At 40.5% G+C, this 20,876-nt stretch overlaps 1 protein-coding gene across 14 annotated transcripts in view; it reads left to right on the forward strand.

Annotated features, from left to right (window-relative positions):
* The window catches only part of DLG2 (discs large MAGUK scaffold protein 2), a 929,335-nt gene that overhangs the window by 666,726 nt on the left and 241,733 nt on the right, over positions 1–20,876 (forward strand). The window contains exon 1 of one of the 14 annotated variants that reach the window (XM_060018181.1): positions 13,847–14,079. The exons of the other annotated variants lie outside the window; for them this stretch is intronic. Coding sequence (XP_059874164.1) covers positions 13,992–14,079 — 88 coding nt within the window. The 5' untranslated portion in view covers positions 13,847–13,991. Of the gene's footprint in view, positions 1–13,846; positions 14,080–20,876 lie in introns of those variants that run through there. 14 annotated transcript variants of the gene reach the window in all.

A 20,876-nucleotide genomic window follows, 5' to 3' on the forward strand; every position in this document is an offset into this window, starting at 1 on the left:
CATTTTATTTTTGTCGTTTATTTTGTTTTCTGTTTCATGCTTTTGTTTCTTTCTGGTTTTCATTTCTCTGTTTACTTTCTCCTGCCTTCCTGTGGTTACCTGAACATGTTTTAGAATTCCATTTTGATTTATCTATAGTGTTTTGGAGTGTATCACTTTGTATAGCTTTTCATTGTTTGCCCTAGGTATTATACTTGATATATAACCCATATGTATACATATATATCATCAAAGTCTACTAGTGTTGACACATTTCTAGTTTGAGAAGTGGAGGAACTTTACCTCCCTTTATAACCCTTCCAATTTATAGTATAGTTGTCTTAGCTTTATTCCACGTACATTGAGAGCTACATTAAGAATTGTTATAATTTTTCTTCAAATGTCAAACTGAAGTTGGGAAACTCAGGAGAAGGAAAGTGTATCATATTTATCCATAATTTGTTCTTATCATGTTCAGGATTACTTCTTTTGTCATCACCTCCTATTTGTAGAACTTTGTCATTCTTTTAGGGTAGATCTACGGGACTTTTTTCATCTCCACTCTCTTTCTCTTCTTCTGGCACTCAGATGCCATGAATGTTAGGTCTTTTGTTATAGGCCACATATCTCCAAGGCTCTGTTTTTCGTTTTTTATTTTGTTTTGTTTTTCTGGTCTATTTATCTCTGTTGTTCAGATTGGATAGTTTCTATTGTTTTTTTAAACCACTTTATTGGGTTATGATTGACATACAAAAAGCTGTAGATAGTTAATATATACAACGTGATGTGAATTTCTATTGTATTATCTTCCAGTTTACCTTGAGTCTCTCCATTCTGTGGTTGAGCTCATCTATTGAGTTTTTTAATTTCAGTCAATGTGTTTTTTAGTTCTAAAATTTTCACTTAGTTTTTCTATCTTCTGTTTCTTTGCTGAGACTTCCTATTTTTTCATTTGTTTCAAGCATGTTTATAATTGCTTAATGAAACAATGCAGCTCAATGAAGTTCAGTGGCTACTTTAAATCCTGGCCAGAAACTTCCAACACCTGTATCATCTCAACCTCAGTGTGTGTTAATGATCTTTTCTCATTCATTTCAAGATCTTCCTGGTTCTTGGTAAGAGGAGTGATTTTGTCTTCATGTGATTGAAACTTGGTTATCTGGGAATATTATAAGACTCTGGATCTTATTTAAATCTTGTGTTTCAGTAAGCCTCCTCTGACACTGCTCTGGTAGGTGAAGGGGGACCTTTGAACTTCCAGAAGAGGATGGAATCTAGCTGTACGTGGGCCTCCCAGAGGGTGGGCATGTGGAAGGGCTTCTTGTTACTCCTGGGTGGGAATGGGATCTCAGGACTCTCCAGTAGGCCTCTTCTGTTACCGCCCCCTCCACAGTCAGGGGTAGGGGTACCTCATTACTGCCTGGTGAGGGTGAAAGTCCAGTCGACCCACGTGGTCCCCACGGACACCATGGTTTCCACTTAAACACCAGTGGGGATGAAAAGCCTGGCTTCCCATTCAACCTTTGTTGCTGATGGTGGAGATGGGGCTGCAGGTTTTTCTGCAGTGTTTGGCTGGAGTAGAGCTGTTATTGCTAGACTGCTCCTTTCCTGGTCCTCTGATGAGGGAGGGCAAGCTTTTGAGGGGGGCTTTGGTTGGTTTGTTTGTTTGCTTTTGTTGGCATTCCTGGGTTGCTGGCTTTTCCAGCACCCAGTTCTGGAATATACAAGGCAGTAACAGAACCCAGGGAATTCAGCTCTGTGCTGAGTCCCGAGGTCCCTAGCCAGTCTGCTGCTTTCTCTCTACCTTTCAGAGTCTTCTTATATTTTCTTTATATATAATATCCAGAGTTATTAGTTGTAATTAGAAGGAAGAATAAGAAAAAAATGTCTACTCCACCTTCCTGGAGAAACCTCATTTTTGTTTAAAATACAATTTCCCTAATGACTTATGAGGTTGAGGCTGAACCTTTTTCACATGTTTATCAGCTATTGAATATCCTTGATTGTTTCTATTGAGTTCTCTCTCTTTTTCCTTATTGATTTGTAAGTGTAGGTTATAAATTCTGGATCAGCTCTTTGTTGGTTATATGTTGCTATGGCTTTCCCTTTAACTCTCCTGGTGATATATTTTGAGAAACAGAAATTCCTAATTTTAATATAATCAAATTTACCAATCTTTTTATTTATGGTTAGTGGTTTTATATCTCATTTTATAAGTATCTACATTAACATTATGAACCTATTACATTATCTAACCCTAAACCCGAGTGTTTTTATACTAGGTTTGATGAAAAGTGGAAGTTGGGGAATGGATAAGACAAAGGGTATGAGCTAACTGTAGTAAATTAGGGGAAATTTGACAATGCTTGTTCATTCGCATTCCTCTTGGCATCCGTCTGTCTTCAGAGATAAGGGTGCTCCAGGTACAGGGAAGGCACCTCTCACATGAGGGTCTCTAGACCTGCCTCAAGGAAAGGTCAGAGTCCTTCCTGCCCCTGCCATTTCCTAAACCCCATCATTTGGTATGTGGCATATTTCTGATAACAACTTATCATACACAGAAAATAAAAGCAAAATTTGGATGCTAATTAAAAAATTAAAATGTATAATTTATTAGCTTTAACACCTCATAAGTACTTTGAACAATATAACCAGTGACTCTCTGTCTAGTACACAAGATTCTTATGCCTACTTTCTAGCTTTTTGCAAAATACTATAAAGATTCTCTAATTCAGATCCTTTTGACTTGGCACACAAAAACCAATGCGGCACACTATGGCCCTTCTACTTTGTGAAACTCCCTCTCTTTCTTCAAGTTTTCTTCAGTCCTTAAACATAAGAGAGATGCACTGACAGAAGGACTGAGTGAAAGCACCAGCAGCAATCCATATATTGAATATAACACAGCTGGATTTCTGATTTTTAAGAGAAAACATTAATATGAATAGAAGCGCTGCTACTTCTTCCCTGACAAGTACATTATCTTATGTACTCCCTGAGCTGTGCTCACCTCCAACACTTTGGAACTTACACTTCAAACAGTAGGCAACTTTTAAAGGATTTTGAGCAAGACTTGTATATTAAGAGTCTACCCCGAGCTTCCCTGGTGGCGCAGTGGTTGAGAGTCCGCCTGCCGATGCAGGGGACACGGGTTCGTGCCCCGGTCCGGAAAGATCCCACATGCTGCAGAGCGGCTGGGCCCGTGATCCATGGCCGCTGAGCCTGCACGTCCGGAGCCTGTGCTCTGCAACGGGAGAGTCCACAACAGTGAGAGGCCCGCGTACTGCAAAAAATAAATAAATAAATAAAAGTCTACCCCAAGAGCAATAAGGAGAATGGATAGAGTAAAGCGAGGAAGTTACTATCATGGTCCAGTTGAGAGACAATGAAGACACATTATAGTGCAGCTAGACACATTCCCAGGAAGTAGGCTTGACAGGACTTGGTAAATAAGATGGAATGTTCAGGCATTTGGGTGGATGGAGAAGCTCTGAGCAGAGCAGATTTCATAGGGATGAGAAAAGTGATGACAACTTTAGTGATAGCTGATGACTTAGAATTCTGTCCTTCTTTGTACAAAGCATAGCCTCCCAGTCTGACTGTATCTCTTTCTGCTTTGAGACAGGGGGAAATTTCAAAGCTTTTCTGCCTAATGCATTTAAGAAAACACAGCCAACCCTGCTGGACTGTCCTACACAGGTACACTTTGTGTGGACGATAATGCCAGTGGCCCACATGTGACTAATGTGTGCCTTTAGGGAGCAACCCCCAAAGATAAGCCTGCCCTCCTTTAAAATGTAACAACTAGGAAAAAGAAGTCTTAGCTTTATACTGCCTATCACATCATTCCCAGGCAGCCTAAATCGCTAAATTATAGCATTAATATTGGCAGTAAATAGTTTGCTAATGTAGGTTTTGGTAAACATTGTAATGGGAGCTGACTGGGGTTATAGCTCAGTAGTATATAATTTGTGATGGTGTATGTTTAAACCCCCCAGAAAACACAGACTCTGGAATCTGAACTTGATATGAACCTCCTTTTCTCACAGAAAAATCAGAAGGAAGAGAATTGGTATTATCACTAACTTCTTCATAAGTTATTCAATGCCATCCACTCACTCCCTTTACTGTCAACTCCTGGGGGCCCTTAATATGGAGCCGGGAACAGAGGGAATAGAGCAAATGGGGACAGACATGGAAGTGAAGAAGAAAAAAGGAAGGTTTTGTAGGACAGCATCACTGGAAGAATAAGAGAAGATGGGAAAATTGTAAGTCAACAAGAATACCTCAAGAAGTAGTTCAGTTCACTTAGACCTTTTAAGAGATTTACTATGTGTCCAACAGCGTAATACAGAAGATAAATTTAGGACCAGTGTGTAGGCATTATGGAAGTAGATGTCAACTCAAAATAAAGAAGAATTTTCTGTCTATGGAATTGTTCAAAAACAGAAAGAACTGTCCTGTATCATAGTGAGGCTCCCATAACTTAAGTATGAAAACAGAACTGGGACTTCCCTGGTGGTCCAGTGGTTAAGACTCCACGCTTCCATTGCAGGAGGCAGGGGTTTGATCCCTGGTCAGGGATGTTCCACATGACACGTGTTGCAATCAAAAAAAAGAAAAGAAAACAGTTTCAGAGGAGACCGTTGTATTGGCTGCAGGTTGACTATTTGACCTCTATGTAGGAAACCATTTCAAATAGAAGACACTGAGCATAGTTTTTGTTTAAAATAGAGCTTCTATCAATAACCGTGGCCTTCGGTGGTTAAAGAGCTGAGGTTAGAGACACTAACCTCACCATTTCTCCTACTCTCCTCTGCTCAAACCATCAACACAGAAAGTGGAACAAAGACGGAAGAGGTGCAGAATGTTCCAGAGAGGGGAGAAGCTTTCATAGATGAGCCAGCTGGAGTCCTGAAAAGACAACTGTGAAAAGTTAAGGGACAAAAAAGAAGGAAAGACCTCTCCAAGGTCCCTTGACTTATTGCTTAATCAGTTGTGTGGATGTATTTGAGAATGCCCTTATATAGAATACCCAGAGCTTAAAGATCACTGAGTTTGGTCTCTAGATATCTTCTATAAACAGTATTATTAAACAATCTGCTTTGTAAATTAAATGGCTGCCCTCTTTATTCACTTGGCTCCAGAAATAACAACAGCAAACATTTATTGAGAATTCACCAAGTGAATCTGTTTGAAGTGCTTCAAACAGATTAATATACATAATTCTCATAATAACCCTATGACGTCAAGCCAAGGAGTGAACTGTGTCCTCCCGAAATCCATATATTGTAGCCCTAACCCCTAATGTGACAGTAGTTGGAGACGGGGCCTTTGGGAGGTGATTAAGTTTAGATGAGGTCATGAGGATAGAGGCCTCATCATGGGATTAGTGCCTTTATAAAATGAGACACCAGAGAGTTTTCTCTCTCTCTGTACACACACACTGAGGAAAAGGCTGGTGAGCACAGAGTAAGAAGGCGGCTGACTGTCTACAAGCCAGGAAGAGAACTCTCAGCAGAAACCAACCATGCCGGCACCCTGATCTCAAACCTCTAGCCTCCAGAACCGTGAGAAGATACATATCTGTTGTTTAAGCACCCAGTTTACGGCATTTTGTATGGCAGTCTGAGCTGACAAATACAGGTCAGTGCTATTACTATTCCCTTTTCGCAGGAGGAAACTGAGAGATGGAGAGATATCTTGCCCAAGACAGCATGCTAGTGACAGGAAGAACTAAGATTCAGATCCAAGCAGGCTGCACGCAGAGCCTTTGCGCTTTACCGCAGGGATCTGCTACCAACCTGTAATACATGTGTACTTACTACCTTTAGTTTCCCTAGTGTTTCCCAAATTATTTCATGAACTAGTTTGTTTTTTGTTTTTTGTTTTTTTTGCGGTATGCGGGCCTCTCACTGTTGTGGCTTCTCCCGTTGCGGAGCACAGGCTCCGGACGCGCAGGCTCAGCGGCCATGGCTCACGGGCCCAGCCTCTCAGCGGCATGTGGGATCTTCCCGGACCGGGCCACAAACCTGTGTCCCCTGCATCGGCAGGCGGAATCTCAACCACTGCACCACCAGGGAAGCCCTCATGAACTAGTTAAATCGTTCTTCACAACACTGTCCTAATTTTGTAGATGAGAAAATTGACAGATTAAGTGAAATGGCCAAGGAGAAAACTCCAGGGATCAAGAAAACGAAGAGTAGATTAAAGGCAGCTAGTAGTTTTCTGAACTGAGATTGCATGAATGTCATGAGATCATGTATATCCACCACCTAGAATGATGCCTGATATAAAGAAGGTAATAATCCATTATTGAATGTCAAATAAATGGATCAAAATGTGATTTGAAACCCCAAAGTCATAGCAGGGCTAAGTAAAAGAAACTCTTTTCCTAATCATGAGTTTATTAATTTATTCATTGTTTTATTAATCATTTATTTAACAATTATGTAGAGGGGTTGACTATGGACCAAGCATACAGTTCTATTTGTTTTCCTTTTACAATCAGTGTTCTCTGAGACAGTGCACTTTGAAATACCTTGCCACTGAATATGTTGGTACTTGAAATGCATCTTAAGTAGGTAATACATCTTTTAGATTCAAGAGAATGGGAGAGAAAAGCATAGATCCAAGAGAGGAGAAAGGCTTATACCATTAATAAAAGCATGGTTTAAAATAACAGAATCAATCAATATGAACGTTCATTTCTCAACAAACCCTCTCATCTTTTTTTGTCTGATTATTTTCTTCTGCTCCATCCACTTTTTCTTCATGAGAATTAGTATTTTCGTAGGAAATTGTAGGAGTACAGTGAAAGTAGTTCCATATATAATTCTTCTCATAAAAGTGTTGTATTAACGTTATTCCATCCCCAGACCTAAATCTGGGAAGTAATGAATCATTCCCAGCATCACTGTAGCATCTCTCTTCTAAATCTTGTTCTAAATCCCATTCTGAAGAGGCATTGCTTCCACGGCCTGATCTGTTTACTTATACTTTTATCCAAGCAGGACTGGTTTCGGGGACCCTACAACGTGGTCTACCACTTAACTGCAAAATGAGATTTTGCACTTGTATTTTATTTCACTTAATAAAATGATGCTTGTAGATGGACTGTTTTGCTTTTTGAGTTATGTAGATATCATGGACTCGTGCCACCCACAGTGTCCCAAATTCCGACATGCACAGATGCTTAGTAAATTGAACACCACCATCTGTAGAGAAGTAATTAGTCAGCATCAGGTCTCATTGGAATCACTTTACTGCACTCTGATCTACCCTTAAATTGTTGTCTTTTCTCTACATCATGAGCTAACCAAAACCGTTTTTCAAATTTGGATACTTCTTTTTTCTTCTTCTTCTTTAGAGCAATACTTCAGCTTAACTGCCTGGAGAAGAAATGGGCACTTAAAAGAGCAACCATATTTTCAAAAATAGATGAAGTAAAAACAGAGCAACAAATCATACACACAGTTGATTTCTGTTGCTAGGATGTTTCAGCCTCTCTGTTTTACTTATTAACCAATGCTGTCTGCAGAGAGAAATAGGACCTTTGAGAGAAACGTTGGAAACTATAAGGCCAAATGCCAGTCAAACAAATAAATAGCCAACCTTGCCAAGTAAAGAGGGTCCAAAATCTCTGTCTCTAGAAAAGATTTCGCGTCTGAAAACACCTTTCAGAACAGGTGCATAAAGCTGCCCAAACTTGGTCAGACCATTTGGCTAACTAGCAAGTATGTTGAGTTTTAGGAATAATAATAAAAACAACAATATAATAATAATAGCATCATATAGTATTCTGTTCCTCTTTGAGGACACTGAGAGGCAGAAAATCTGTCATCTGGCTCAGGGCACGTGGCCAGGCAGTGGAAGATCTGAGTCTTGAACTAGGGCAGTTTGGCTCAAGTCTTTGATCTTAACAAATGCACTATGCTGCTCCTTCTGTGAAAATCAAGATCTCAAAGTGGCAGAGGCTGGAGTTATTAAAATAACACTGTTTAGCTTGAACCATATGAAAGTGCCAATATCTGACAGTTTTTGACCTAACAGATCTGTAATTTTATATTGTTCAACCTCACAGTAAGTAAAACAAGTGACTAAGCACATACTTTGTAAAACTTTTGCTCTGGATCAGGCTCTGTGTTCTGGGTTGTACCTGGAGTCTGAGTGATTTGAAGGCAGAGGGAGAGAATCTGGAGAGCTGAGTTGTTGTCCAAGTACCTTTGCTAACATTGATTAGTCAATTCATATGCCTAGACCTCAGTCTTTTCATCTGTAAAATGGGTGAAACTCACATTTTTAGACTTCAGGCCACTTAGTCCAAAAACAATGTATGTCTCATTTATCCCCATCACTCTCAATTTCCAGTGGCAAACAAACCTGCTGGCAATGAAGAATGTGACTGTGAAAACAAATCGTGGGTGTGGGGAGGATTATGTTTACATAGGCTTTAGTAATAGGGATATGTTTATCCCTATGTAGAGATGATTTATCTTTGAGTATATATATATATATCCTGCAGCCTAATTATTAGAAAATGTTAAGACAAAATATATTTAATGTAAATTATGTATTTGCATTAAATATGTTTTGTATATGCAAAGGGTTGACAACATTATTAATAGCAAATAGAAGAGTTAATGATAAAACTAAATTTATAATTAAAAGCAAGAATAGACAGTGATGACAGACTCAAGAAAAACATGGAAGATGCAGTGGATTTTTAAAAAACAACTTGCCCTCAAATTTCAGAATTTCCACCTCCCTGCCTGTACAGTAGAAGATGTGTAACATAGCCAAGCACCATATGGCAGCTAGCTCCCCTGGAGGAATGCCAAATTAAAGTGCTTAATAAATTCTCGTAATGCACTAATTTGAGTACCAAATTAATGATCCTTCATAATTCACTCAGCAGTTACTGGTCAGCAGCTCTTGGTTGAATGTGAAAATGAGTACGTATGAAATTGCAACAGAGCCTGTGCTTATGTGGCATGATTGTGATACCCTCACCTTCCGTTCCTAATTCTCTCCGGTCGGCCAATGTCAATATTCAACTTTTGTTGTTGTTGTAAGCCCCAGCTTACAACAAGAAATACATTTACTCTAAAACTCAAGGACGCACGTACACAAAGTTGCCTCTTATATTGGTGCAGTTCAAGCCCTACACAAAGGTACTAGGACAAACAGGGGAAAAGGGGCTAATACCTAGGCCAAATTCTGTGCACCTTGTAGGATGCCCTAGTGTGTATGTATGACAAATATGCATAGATATATTAATATATATACATAACTGTACACAGGCACCCACAATTAGAAAACTGAAATTTAGATTTTCTAACACTCTTACTATGTGCAATACCCTCTGATACTTTCTACTCTATTTTTTTATAAAGAAAATATGGATCATGATATACTAAGTTGATTTCACAACTCTCTTATGGGTTGTGATTTGTAATATGAAAACCACTGCCCTTAAAGAATGCTGTCCAGATATGAGTTCACCATGACCTCCACAGAGAGCGTAGGAGCTTCTTCTTTTCTGTCTTAGAGACCCAGAAGTGAGATCTTCCCTCTTTAAAAACTAACGAACAAAAGCACATTTGGAATTTCCTTGGATGATTGGGTTTGAAGTTGTGGACTGTAAGAAGAGATGGTGGGTACTGGGATAGCCTGGAGGAAAGAAGTGATGGCAGTGGATGAGGAGGAAGGAGCTGAGAGAGTAAGTGGCAGTCCTCCAATGTCTGAGTAGCTACCAGGGTAACCAGATGTTGGAGGGACTAGACATTTATCTATGACCCTTAGGGACAGATAGTCATTCAATCAGCCTGAGTATTTATTGAATAGCAGCTACTTGCCAGCTTCTGTGCTAAAGACTGCAAAGTAGAAAAATAATAGCAACTGCAGTCAGGTAATCTTCATGCAAAGAAACTCTGCTTTTCTAATAACGTGACAGTTAAGCATGCCTGATGGCTAAAACAGATCTGTAGAGATACGGTCCACAGTATTGAGAGATGATGAATTTTGTTAAGTTCTGTTGAGTGGCTTTTGTGACTCATATAGCCCCTTGTTTACCAAGGTTGTCATTTGATATCCATTTCTAAATACTTCTAAGCATTCACTTCTGTGTAGAAAGTGGTTCAGTTATGGAGAAGCAGATGCCATCAGAAGGTGAGCGGCAAGCTTACCAACCCAGCCAAAACTTGTCCCAAGGCTGACCTTCCCCCATTCTGCTCCCCAGATGAAACATGAAACTTATACAGGAACTTCCATATGAACTTTTTTTTCATATGAACTTTTAAAAAGCCTTTTTAGAATTCTAGCTTTAGAAATTTCTTTCCCAAGAAAAATCATTAAGCTTTCCTTTTATTTTAGATTATTCAATTTGCAGGAAAGCACACATGATAATGAATACATAAATCTTCTCAGTTTTTCACTAAGTCTGAGTAATGCAGTCTTGGTTTTACTACATTTGGGCTCTCACCAATCTCTTTCAAACTCCAAAATAAATCCATTAGAAGTTGTGATCCCCATCAATTCACTATATGGAAAATTCAGTGTTAAAGCTTGTTGGAGGTGATCTGTGGGTTTATTATTAATATGTTGAAGCTACAGAGAAACATATTTTGGCTCAATATAAAATGAATTTTCTAAGTGTAAGAGCTACCTTGGTAGGTAAGAAGTTCCCCAGTGTATGAGATGTTCAAGAATAGTTGAAGGTCACCTGGTTTAGTTGGAATGAGGGGAGAGATGTGACACAAAATTATCTTTGAACTCTTTACCAATCTTGAGATAGAATGTTTCAATTAAACAATGACTTCACCAAGCCTTAACTGGGTTCTTTTCCAGAAAAGAGCTTTCTGTACCTGCCTTCTGAAATCACATCCCAAAATGCAAAATGACTTTCTCCTTAAATGGTGTATTTTAAAAGAATTGTTTAGATCTAAATTAATCAGTAAGTGCCATTTGGTCTCTTCTGACAACATTCCTGCAGCCCAGCAAAATCGAATGATTAGCAATAAGTTACTAATCATAGAAATAATTACTGCTAATAATATCAAATAATGTACTAATAACATCAATAATTGTTCTTAAATAGTTAACATCCATTGACTATTGTGTGGCAAACACTGCACTAAGTGCTTTAATGACACTAATTTAGTGATAACCTATCAGGTGGTACAACTCTTATTCTCATTTAGGGGATAAGAAAACTTCATACGTTAGGAAGATTACATAACTCAGAGGGTCACTCGGTTGAGGCAGAACCAGAATGTGAAGCCAGTGAGTATGCTAACTCCAGAGAATAAACTCATAACCACTAGTCGACATATAATGACTATTATTTAGGTGTTTCTGACCCTTGCTAATATGTTTAGTCCTCTAAATTACTTGGGAATATCATATACATTGTTAAATATCCAATCTTAAAATCTGAAATATTGTATCACAAATTTTCTACAATGCGGCAATGTTAAGAAATTTACAATACATCTACTAATTTTTTTTTTCTTTTTTCTTGGCCACCCCACATGGCTTGTGGGATCTTAGTTCCCTGACCAGAGATCGAACCCACATCCCCTGCATTGGAAGCACAGAGACCTAACCACTGGATCACCAGGGAATTCACTCAGAAAGATTTTAAAGAATCATTAAGGAATTTCCCTGGCAGTCCAGTGGTTAAGACTCCAAGGTTCCACTGCAGGGGGCGCAGGTTCAATCCCTGGTGTTGGGAACTAAGATTCCACATGCTCTGCAGCATGCCCCCCCCAAAAAAAAGAACCATTAAAATGTTCTGGACAAGGAGCTGTTAAAACACAGGAAAATGTGTACAGTATACAGCATATGAAATAGTAAAGTGCAAATTTTTTTGTGCAGTGTGATCTCAACTTTGTTAAAAAAAAATTCACAGAAGGAACTAAACAAAGCGCTCTCAATGATTGACCTGGGTGTTAATATCTATTTTGTCCTAATATTTTTTCTTTAAATAAAACTCATGTTTTTTTCCATCATGAATTTGTATTGTTTCTGCAATTAAAAAAAAAGTTTTGTTTTTTTTTATAGTTTATTTATTTTTGGCTGCGTTTGGGTCTTCGTTATTGCGCGTGAGCTTTCTCTAGTTGCGGTAGCAGGGGCTGCTCTTTGTTGCAGTACGTGGGCTTCTCACTACAGTGGCTTCTCTTGTTGCGGAGCACGAGCTCTAGGCACACGGGCTCCAGTAGTTGTGGCATGTGGTCTCAGTAGTTGTGGCTCGCAGGCTAGTCCAGGCTTAGTAGTTGTGGCACATGGGCTTTGTTTCTCCACAGCAAGTGGGATCCTCCCAGACCAGGGATCGAACCCGTGTCCCCTTCATTGGCAGGCGGAATCTTAACCACTGCACCACCAGGGAAGCCCTGTTTTGTTTTACTTTTGGTTTTAAAAAGCAATTTAATTCTCAGATACAGGTTGCATGGTTTCTGATCTGACATTATGGTATATAAAGTATCATGCTCTCTCTTCTTAAATGAAGACATATTTAAATGGTCATATGTTCATTTAGCAGTAAGTGAATCTGTATAGAAATGGACAACTCAGCTTCACTGTAAAACACCCAATTATTAAGGTACATAAATATTTTTTTAAATTAATTAATTTATTTATTTTTGGCTGTGTTGAGTCTTCGTTTCTGTGCGAGGGCTTTCTCCAGTTGCAGCAAGCGGGGGCCACTCTTCATCGTGGTGCGCGGGCCTTTCACTGTCGCGGCCTCTCCTGTTGCGGAGCACAGGCTCAAGACGCACAGGCTCAGTAGTTGTGGCTCACGGGCCTAGTTGCTCCGTGGCATGTGGGATCTTCCCAGACCAGGGCTCGAACCCGTGTCCCCTGCATTGGCAGGCAGATCCTCAACCACTGCGCCACCAGGGAAGCCCAAGGTGCGTAAAATTTGCTGATTCTCCTTTGCCCAGAATGTAGTCTAAAGGCTCTGAAGCTGCACTGAATTGACTATTGCTGAGTTCCTTATCAGTAGCACTGAAAAGGATGATCCTGTGTTTTTCAGCTCAAGACTGGTCAGGCTGGTTTGGAGGACTTAATGCAAAGTTATGTACTGTGTAGTCAATTTTGGCAAGTCCTTCTAAGTGTAAACTGTCCCCAGGCCCCAGGGTGTCATGCCCAGCTTCAGGGGCTAAGGAAATGTAATTCCTGTATGAGTAAGCATAATTAACCTGGGGAGGATTGGGGTGTTTCTTTTTCAGGAAGGCTTGGGCTGTCCCACACAGGCGTTATCGTTTGACGTATGATTTTGGAAAACTCTACCTTCCTTGGAGTTTTCATTAATTGTCACTTAAGTGCCTCCCGAAACTTATGCCTAGTAAGTCACCTTTCCTTTTCTGGCTTTGGATTTGAATGGAAGTTACCCAGCATTAGACTTTGTATTTAGAGACATTTTCAGAATAACTGTTAATACTACCCTTTATAGCAATGAGTGAATAAGACTAGGGCAAAACATCAGGAGAATTCAAGCCTTCTACCTTTGCCTGCTAAACAGCTGATGCACAGGAAAGATATGCTTGTACACCCCTCTCCTGGGTGGAACTGTTTCTAACCTAGCATTGTCTAGAATAATTTATTAAGAGATCTTCACAGTACAGTAACCTGGAAGCTACCTAACTAGAAGTTACGATTATCCTTACATTGTAGAAGGAAAGAACCAAAACCAGGGCAACAGTGTTCTACTGACCTTAACTTACATCTGGGCAAAGTAACTATGTGGTACTACTTTGCCACCACTGATATACACACTCTGAAGTTCCTGTTCAGTTCAGTTTTAAAGTGGAGGAACCAGACGTGTTCCCCGAAACTAAATCTGTTTCATGGAGGAGGAGTCTGTGATTCAGGCTTAAGCCAAGGGTGTTGCCATTATGACATAGGCCATTACCGAAAGTAAGGTAGGGATGGTTCCTTGCCCCAGAGCTGTCAGATGCGTCCAGGGATCTGTGCTGAGTTTTTCATGATTCAGTAAAACCAGGCCATCGGAAATGCTACACTGGGTATTACCAGTTGTACCTTCAGCAAAGCAACAATCCAAAACATTTCAGGATCATGTGAGAAATACTGGAATACGAGGTATGTAGAAGGTGCTGTGGGAATAGCAGGGTGGTCATTAACCCAGTCTGAGAAGGTCAGGAGGATTCCCAGTGGCAGCAGTGTCTGAACATGTGTTAGAAGAATGAACAGAGTCAATGGACAAAAAGGAAGAAAGAGCTATCTGTGCAAAGCCACCAGTTCTCCAGGAAGAAGACAGTGAGAAGAGAGGCTATCAATCAGGAGAGCAAGTTTGTGGAAGGAGTAATGTGCTTCACTGAGAACGTAGGCTTTATGCTGTAGTTGATGAGGTGTCAGCAAAAGATTTTAATGGAGGAGAGACAACATCAGTTGACCATTTTAGAAAGAGATTTCTGACTGCTGCTGTGGCTAATGCATTGAGAGAAGGTAAGATTAGAGGGAGGGAACCAATTCTGAGAGAGCCTCATTCATGGCAATGACAGTGGTAACAAAGAGGGACCACATACAGACTAGGGAGACGGTTTGGAGGTAGAATTGATGGGATTGATTAATACCTCACTAGATGTGGAATCAAGGCTTGAGGCTGAAGTTTCTAACTTAGATCACTAGGAGGGTTGTGATGGCATGAAGTAAAGGCTATATGCCTTCTGAAATCCATGATTTTGTCTGAAATCTTCTCAAAACTATAGTATGAGTTCTACTGTATAATAGTTCCGTTGCATCTGACGTTTGTACCAAAGTTTTAACTTTCCAGAGCACTTCCTCTTGTTTGATCTCATTAAATATGCATTTTGACAGATGAGAAAACTAAGTGTAAGTGATTTGACTGAAAGCATCCAGTTGGATTTGGCTGAGGTGGGACTAGAATCAAGTCTCCAGACCCCGTAGCCTTAAGCTTTATATCAAATCCCAAATCTGTTAGTCTTACATTCTGTGCCCCTCACCCTTTTTTCTATTTTGCACAGAAGATACTAGAATTGGAAAGACTTTCGAATAGAAGAGGAAGCTGGAAGCTTTTGGAAAAGCCACAAAGAAACCTTGGGAGCTTTTGGGGAGGATGAGGCAGCCAGCAGATGGGCAAAGGGAAGCAAATGACAATGAGCATTCCAGGCCTTCTTGATGTCAGAGTTTGGCATCACTCACAGTACAAAGGCGTCCTGTTGTACTAGTTTCCCTATAAACCTCATTCCTGCAAACCATATGAGCCCTGGGAGGTGGGGAATGGAAGGTGGGTGGGACCAGCTGGTCATGGCTGTGAATGACAATTAACAGTGGTCTCTACTCAGGATGGTCCCTGGGTCCCTGAAGTCTGTTCAGAGGGTCCAGTGCGGCTTACTAATCAGCATTACACTCAAAATTTGTCCCCAGGCAGTCTCAACCAGGGAATAAGTAGATTTGTTGATCACGTTGGGTGAGATTTTCTGTGCAGAGGCTCTAAAATAAACCCGTTCAGTTTGAAAGTGAAATCGCAACCTCAGTGAGCAGAGGAAATGGAGAGCCTTGGTCCCTGCAAACCAGAATTTCTCTGTTAGAAATAATAATTTGGTGATGGTGGGAGAGTCGTTTTGCAATTATCTCCCATCCATGTTGGTGATTGGGAAGATGCAAAACACCTGTCTTAGACAAGGTAGACATTTGTGGGCAGGAAGAGATTTTTCATCTGTAGGGGTCTTACTGTCTGTTTCTAGGAGCCAAAAGGGGCAACATTTCAGGATGCCTGGAGAGAGAAAGAAAGAGAAAGAGAGGATTCTTGATGAAAACTCCTCAATGCACTGTGTTTTTAGGCGGATGTGGTCTCCCACAGGATGTGCAACAACTGACTTGCCTCAGTGATAGACTCCCACTTGTGGGTGACTGCCTTGGAAATGGTGGTCAAATAGTGGTGCTTAATAGAGACACGCTCTGTGATTGAACAGCCCCCATCCTTCTGGGGGTTTCATTGATTATCTGTCTCCCTGCCCAGACTCCTAGCTCCAGCCTCAGGGACTCATCTGATTTCAGCCTGCTCCCTTGCATCTAGAACTATGATCGACAGTCAATATTAATTGTTTACAAATGAGCAAAGTACTGCTTTTAAGGAAACATTTTTTTACTTTTTCTCTAATGTTTTTGTGTGGGGAGGGAGAGAAATTTATACAGAAAAATACACTTTTACACCCATAGGTGTGGTTTAAACAGACCTTGTTTCATTTTATGACCCAACCTACAACCTCTGAGACTCCCACAGCTTTCAAGCCCATCAAGGCAGCCATTCCATTAAGACCAGTTAGAAGTGTCAGTGATAATCCCACTTTATCCCTGAAAACCACTTTGAACATTTTAAAAAATCTCCAAACAATTGAGACAATTCAACCCCTCAGTTCTGTTTTCCTAGTGATGATTTGTTTCTGATGAACATGTTTTCAACTGATTTTTTAAATAAAACATTTACACTGAAATGACTCCCTGTCTTAGGTGAGCTTGATTGATTCCTATTAGAGTTTTTTTTTAAAAAAATCATAATATTTTCTAGCCTGTGCACTTTAAGTTTAATGAATGAAATAACAGGGAGAAAGAGTAGGTGGTTACCATGGTGACCATAACATCTGATTTGAGTAGCAACAGAGAGGGCAGGGAAACAGTGCCCTATTCAACTGGATTGTAATGATGATCAACAGTTGAGAGAGGAAATTTAAATGTCTGGGCTCCACTTAGCAACTGATCGATCAATCAACACATGAATAGCAGTATCTGCACCTTAGCTTCACATGCATATATCGTACAGATCAAAACAGAAAGAAAATTGCATCTACATGAAAATTAAGAATCCTTAAGCATATTTGGAAAATGCTTTTAGGTAAGAATAAAAATCATCCTAATTTCCAAATTTTAGCTCTTCATCCTCGGATTATCAAGATGAGTTTAAACTACAAGGTCTTGATGTTGACAGTAGGGGATTTCCAAGTTTAATAGAAATGAAAACAGGGGTTGATTTCTCAGACTTAGGGAACATAGTTTCTGGACACTTGGTGTTGCCACCCAAAAGGTGAAATTAAAAGTTCTACATCCCTAAACTATCCTTTTTTGAATACTCTTCCTGCCTGAAGGCTGATGTAAGCAGGCATTTCCTGGCCTGGGGGAACCGGCAGATTCCAGCCAGCCGGCTGAAGAATTAACTCTACAGTGTGAATAACTTTGTTTACTCTCTTCTACATTTTAAAAGAAGATACAGGACTAACACTTCAGTGTTGGAATTTCAAACACCCGGGGCTAAGCTGGAGGGTGGGATGGGACTTGGGGGGAAGAAGTCTTCCTGGATCCTTTCAGCAGACTCCCCAGGCAGGCGTCCAGGTCCACCACCTTTCCAGTGCTAAGGCGTTTTTAGCTGAGAAGAGAAAGAGAGAGAGGTGAGTGAAACAGTCATCTGGAAAGTGATTTGTTCCTGCTTTTAAAAGGGTGGAATGGAGAAAGTAATCCCGTCTCTTAAATTGGCCCTTTTGTGTGGCAAAGCATCTCAAACTAGCTCTGCCACTAGCCTGAGAAGGTGGCCCCACCTGCTTCACTCCTCGGAGACTTTGGCCCCAGCTCAAGAGCACTGGGACTGTGTGCTGGCAGGCGGAGTTGATACACTGTAAACTCAACCAGGAAGAGGGGAGCAGAGCTGAATTTGGGAAGCAGCTGCCTGCGATGCTGAAAACCTCTGTAAACTGGCTAAGGAGCTGTGGTGAGAATCATGCTGCTTTTCTCAGACCCATTTCTCTTGACAGACCAGTGGGGAATTGTGGCCAAGAAAATGGAAAGAGGACGGCAGAGTCCCCTCCCCTTCCCTCCCTAGAACTGCAATGCCGGCCTTTTCTTAGCGCCCACAGCTTGCAGGCATCTTCTTAAGGCGGCTCTGTTTTCTTGTCTCTTGCTGTCTATGCTCTGGGGGAATAAGAATCGGTGAATTTTTCTCTTCCGCCGCCTCAGTTCCGCCCTCAAACCACACTCCAAGAGTTCGATTCACCATTAGCCTCTTCATAATAAACCTGCCTCATGTGAGCTTCTGGACTGTTGCTGCTGTATATCACAGAGAGAAATTTAAGAATGTGAAATTCTTGCCGCTGACTTAAATGGGTTCCGGAAATGCCTGGATCCACATTGATTTCAGGTCAGATATTTGATGTATGCAGGTTCTGTTCAAATAGCCAGAGCCTGCTGAGGGACAGGATAGTTCTATGCAGGGAGGCAGGTTTATGGGTCTGAAAGAACCGATAGACTGTCCCACTCTCACCAATTATAAGCTATGTAACCTTGGGAAGCCACTGAACTTTGTGCCTTTAGTTTCCTCATTTGCAAAATGGAAATTATTTCACTTACCTCGTAAGGTGGTTTACAAATTAGTAGTTGTATTTGGAAAGCTGGACTCTAAAGTCCTCTAGGGGACAGGGACCATGATTACCTTATTTGGGGACATATGATTAATTATCCAGAAAAGGTCATTTATTAACAGTCTTAGCTTAGTGGTTAAGAATGTCAGCTCAGATCATTCTACCTGATTTCAGATCGCAGCTCCCTCATGTTTAGCTTAAGTTAGCTGAATAACATAAGCCTGTTTCCACATTATAAAATGGTAATACTAACAGCAACTATTTCACGGATCTGTGAGGATTTAAAGAGGCAACGCTTCCTATATAAGGCTCTCAGCACTGTGCCTAGCACACAGTACTCAGTAAATGTTGGCTGTTGTTATTGTGAGGCAGAAATCTGACTGTGGAACTAGACAGCTGGCCTCTCTAGACTAAATTTAACTGCAGAGGTTGGACGAGATGAATCCCAAGGAGCCGTCCACCTCTTACCAGCTGTGTTCCTGGGGGCATCCACGTGCCTATCACATAGCTGTAATCTTCCTCGGTAGCAGCAATAAATTGAAAGTTCAAACATTTTATGATAGACAAAACAACCCAACATAATATACATTGTGGACTTAAAAATCACAGCCACTGCCTAAAACCAGATGTGTCATTTCATACACTCCCGTGACTTGATTTCCTGAAGAGCATACTTTCGCAGCCCCAGATGCTACTTTGCATGTCCATAGCTTTGGAGATCTGCATCCAAACACTTTGTACTGGTTTTAAGAAACTTTATTCACACAAGTTGGCCGAGAGTGGCATTTGGTAGCATTTTCAGTTTCTGGATTATTTTGAGAAGGAATCTTAACCTGTATCTCTGTATTCTGATTTCAGTTAACATGTGTCTGACATTACCAGTTGAACTGTTGGCAGCCAGTTTAAAAACCAGCTCAGAGTCACTCATCACTGGGCCTGTGGGACAGGAAGTAGACTTGCTGGGCTGGGGGATTTGCATTCTCCTCAGACTGGGAGCACCCCCTCCCAACATTTCCTTTGCTATTTTATTCTCTCCATAGCCAACCCCCTACTAATTACCTTCCCACAATTCCTCTCTAAATCCCTTATGGATAGTCTGAGCTAAGCTAACACTCCCATTAAACAGAACAATTGATCACAGATTTATAGAATTAATTTGTTTGATGTAAGACCAGCAAAGGGCAGGGACTGTGTTTTTTTGTTTGTGTTTTTCTTTTTATTCTTGTCTATTATTATTTTTTTAACATCTTTATTACAGTATAATTGCTTTACAACGGTGTGTTAGTTTCTGCTTTATAACAAAGTGAATCAGTTATACATATACATATATCCCGATGTCTCTTCCCTCTTGCATCTCCCTCCCTCACACCCTACCTATCCCACCCCTCTAGGTGGTCACAAAGCACTGAGCTGATCTCCCTGTGCTATGCGGCTGCTTCTCACTAGCTATCTATTTTAATGTTTGGTACTGTATATATGTTCATGCCACTCTCTGACTTTGTCACAGCTTACCCTTCCCCCTCCCCGTATCCTCAAGTCCATTCTCTAGTAGGTCTTCGCCTTTATGCCCCTCTTGCCCCTAGGTTCTTCAAGACCATTTTTTTTTTTTTTTTTTTAGATTCCATATATATGTGTTAGCATACGGTATTTGTTTTTCTCTTTCTGACTTACATCACTCTGTATGACAGACTCTAGATCCATCCACCTCACTACAAATAACTCAATTTAGTTTCTTTTTATGGCTGAGTGATATTCCATTGTATATATGTGCCACATCTTCTTTATCCATTCATCTGTCAATGGACACATAGGTTGCTTCCATGTCCTGGCTATTGTAAATAGAGCTGCAATGAACATGGTGGTACTACGTGACGCTTTTTGAATTATGGTTTTCTCAGGGTATATGCCCAGTAGTGGGATTGCTGGGTTGTATGGTAGCTCTATGTTTAGTTTTTTAAGGAACCTCCATACTGTTCTCCGTAGTGGCTGTATCAATTTACACTCCCACCAACAGTGCAAGAGTGTTCCCTTTTCTCCACACCCTCTCCAGCATTTATTGTTTGTAGATTTTTTCATGATGGCCATTCTGACCGGTGTGAGATGATATCTCATTGTAGTATTGATTTGCATTTCTCTAATGATTAATGATGTTGAGCATTATTTCATGTGTTTCTTGGCAATCGGTATATCTTCTTTGGAGAAACGTCTATCTAGGTGTTCTGCCCATTTTTGGATTGGGTTGTTTGTTTTTTTGATATTGAGCTACATGAGCTGCTTATAAATTTTGGAGATTAATCCTCTGACAGTTTCTTCATTTGCAAATATTTTCTCCCAGTCTGAGGGCTGTCTTTTCATCTTGTTTATGGTTTCCTTTGCTGTGCAAAAGCTTTGAAGTTTCATTAGGTCCCATTTGTTTATTTTTGTTTTTATTTCCATTTCTCTAAGAGGTAGGTCAAAATGGATCTTGCTGTGATTTATGTCATAGAGTGTTCTGCCTATGTTTTCCTC

This window comes from Delphinus delphis, chromosome 8, assembly GCF_949987515.2.
Source record: "Delphinus delphis chromosome 8, mDelDel1.2, whole genome shotgun sequence".
Classification (NCBI taxonomy): Eukaryota; Metazoa; Chordata; class Mammalia; order Artiodactyla; family Delphinidae; genus Delphinus; species Delphinus delphis.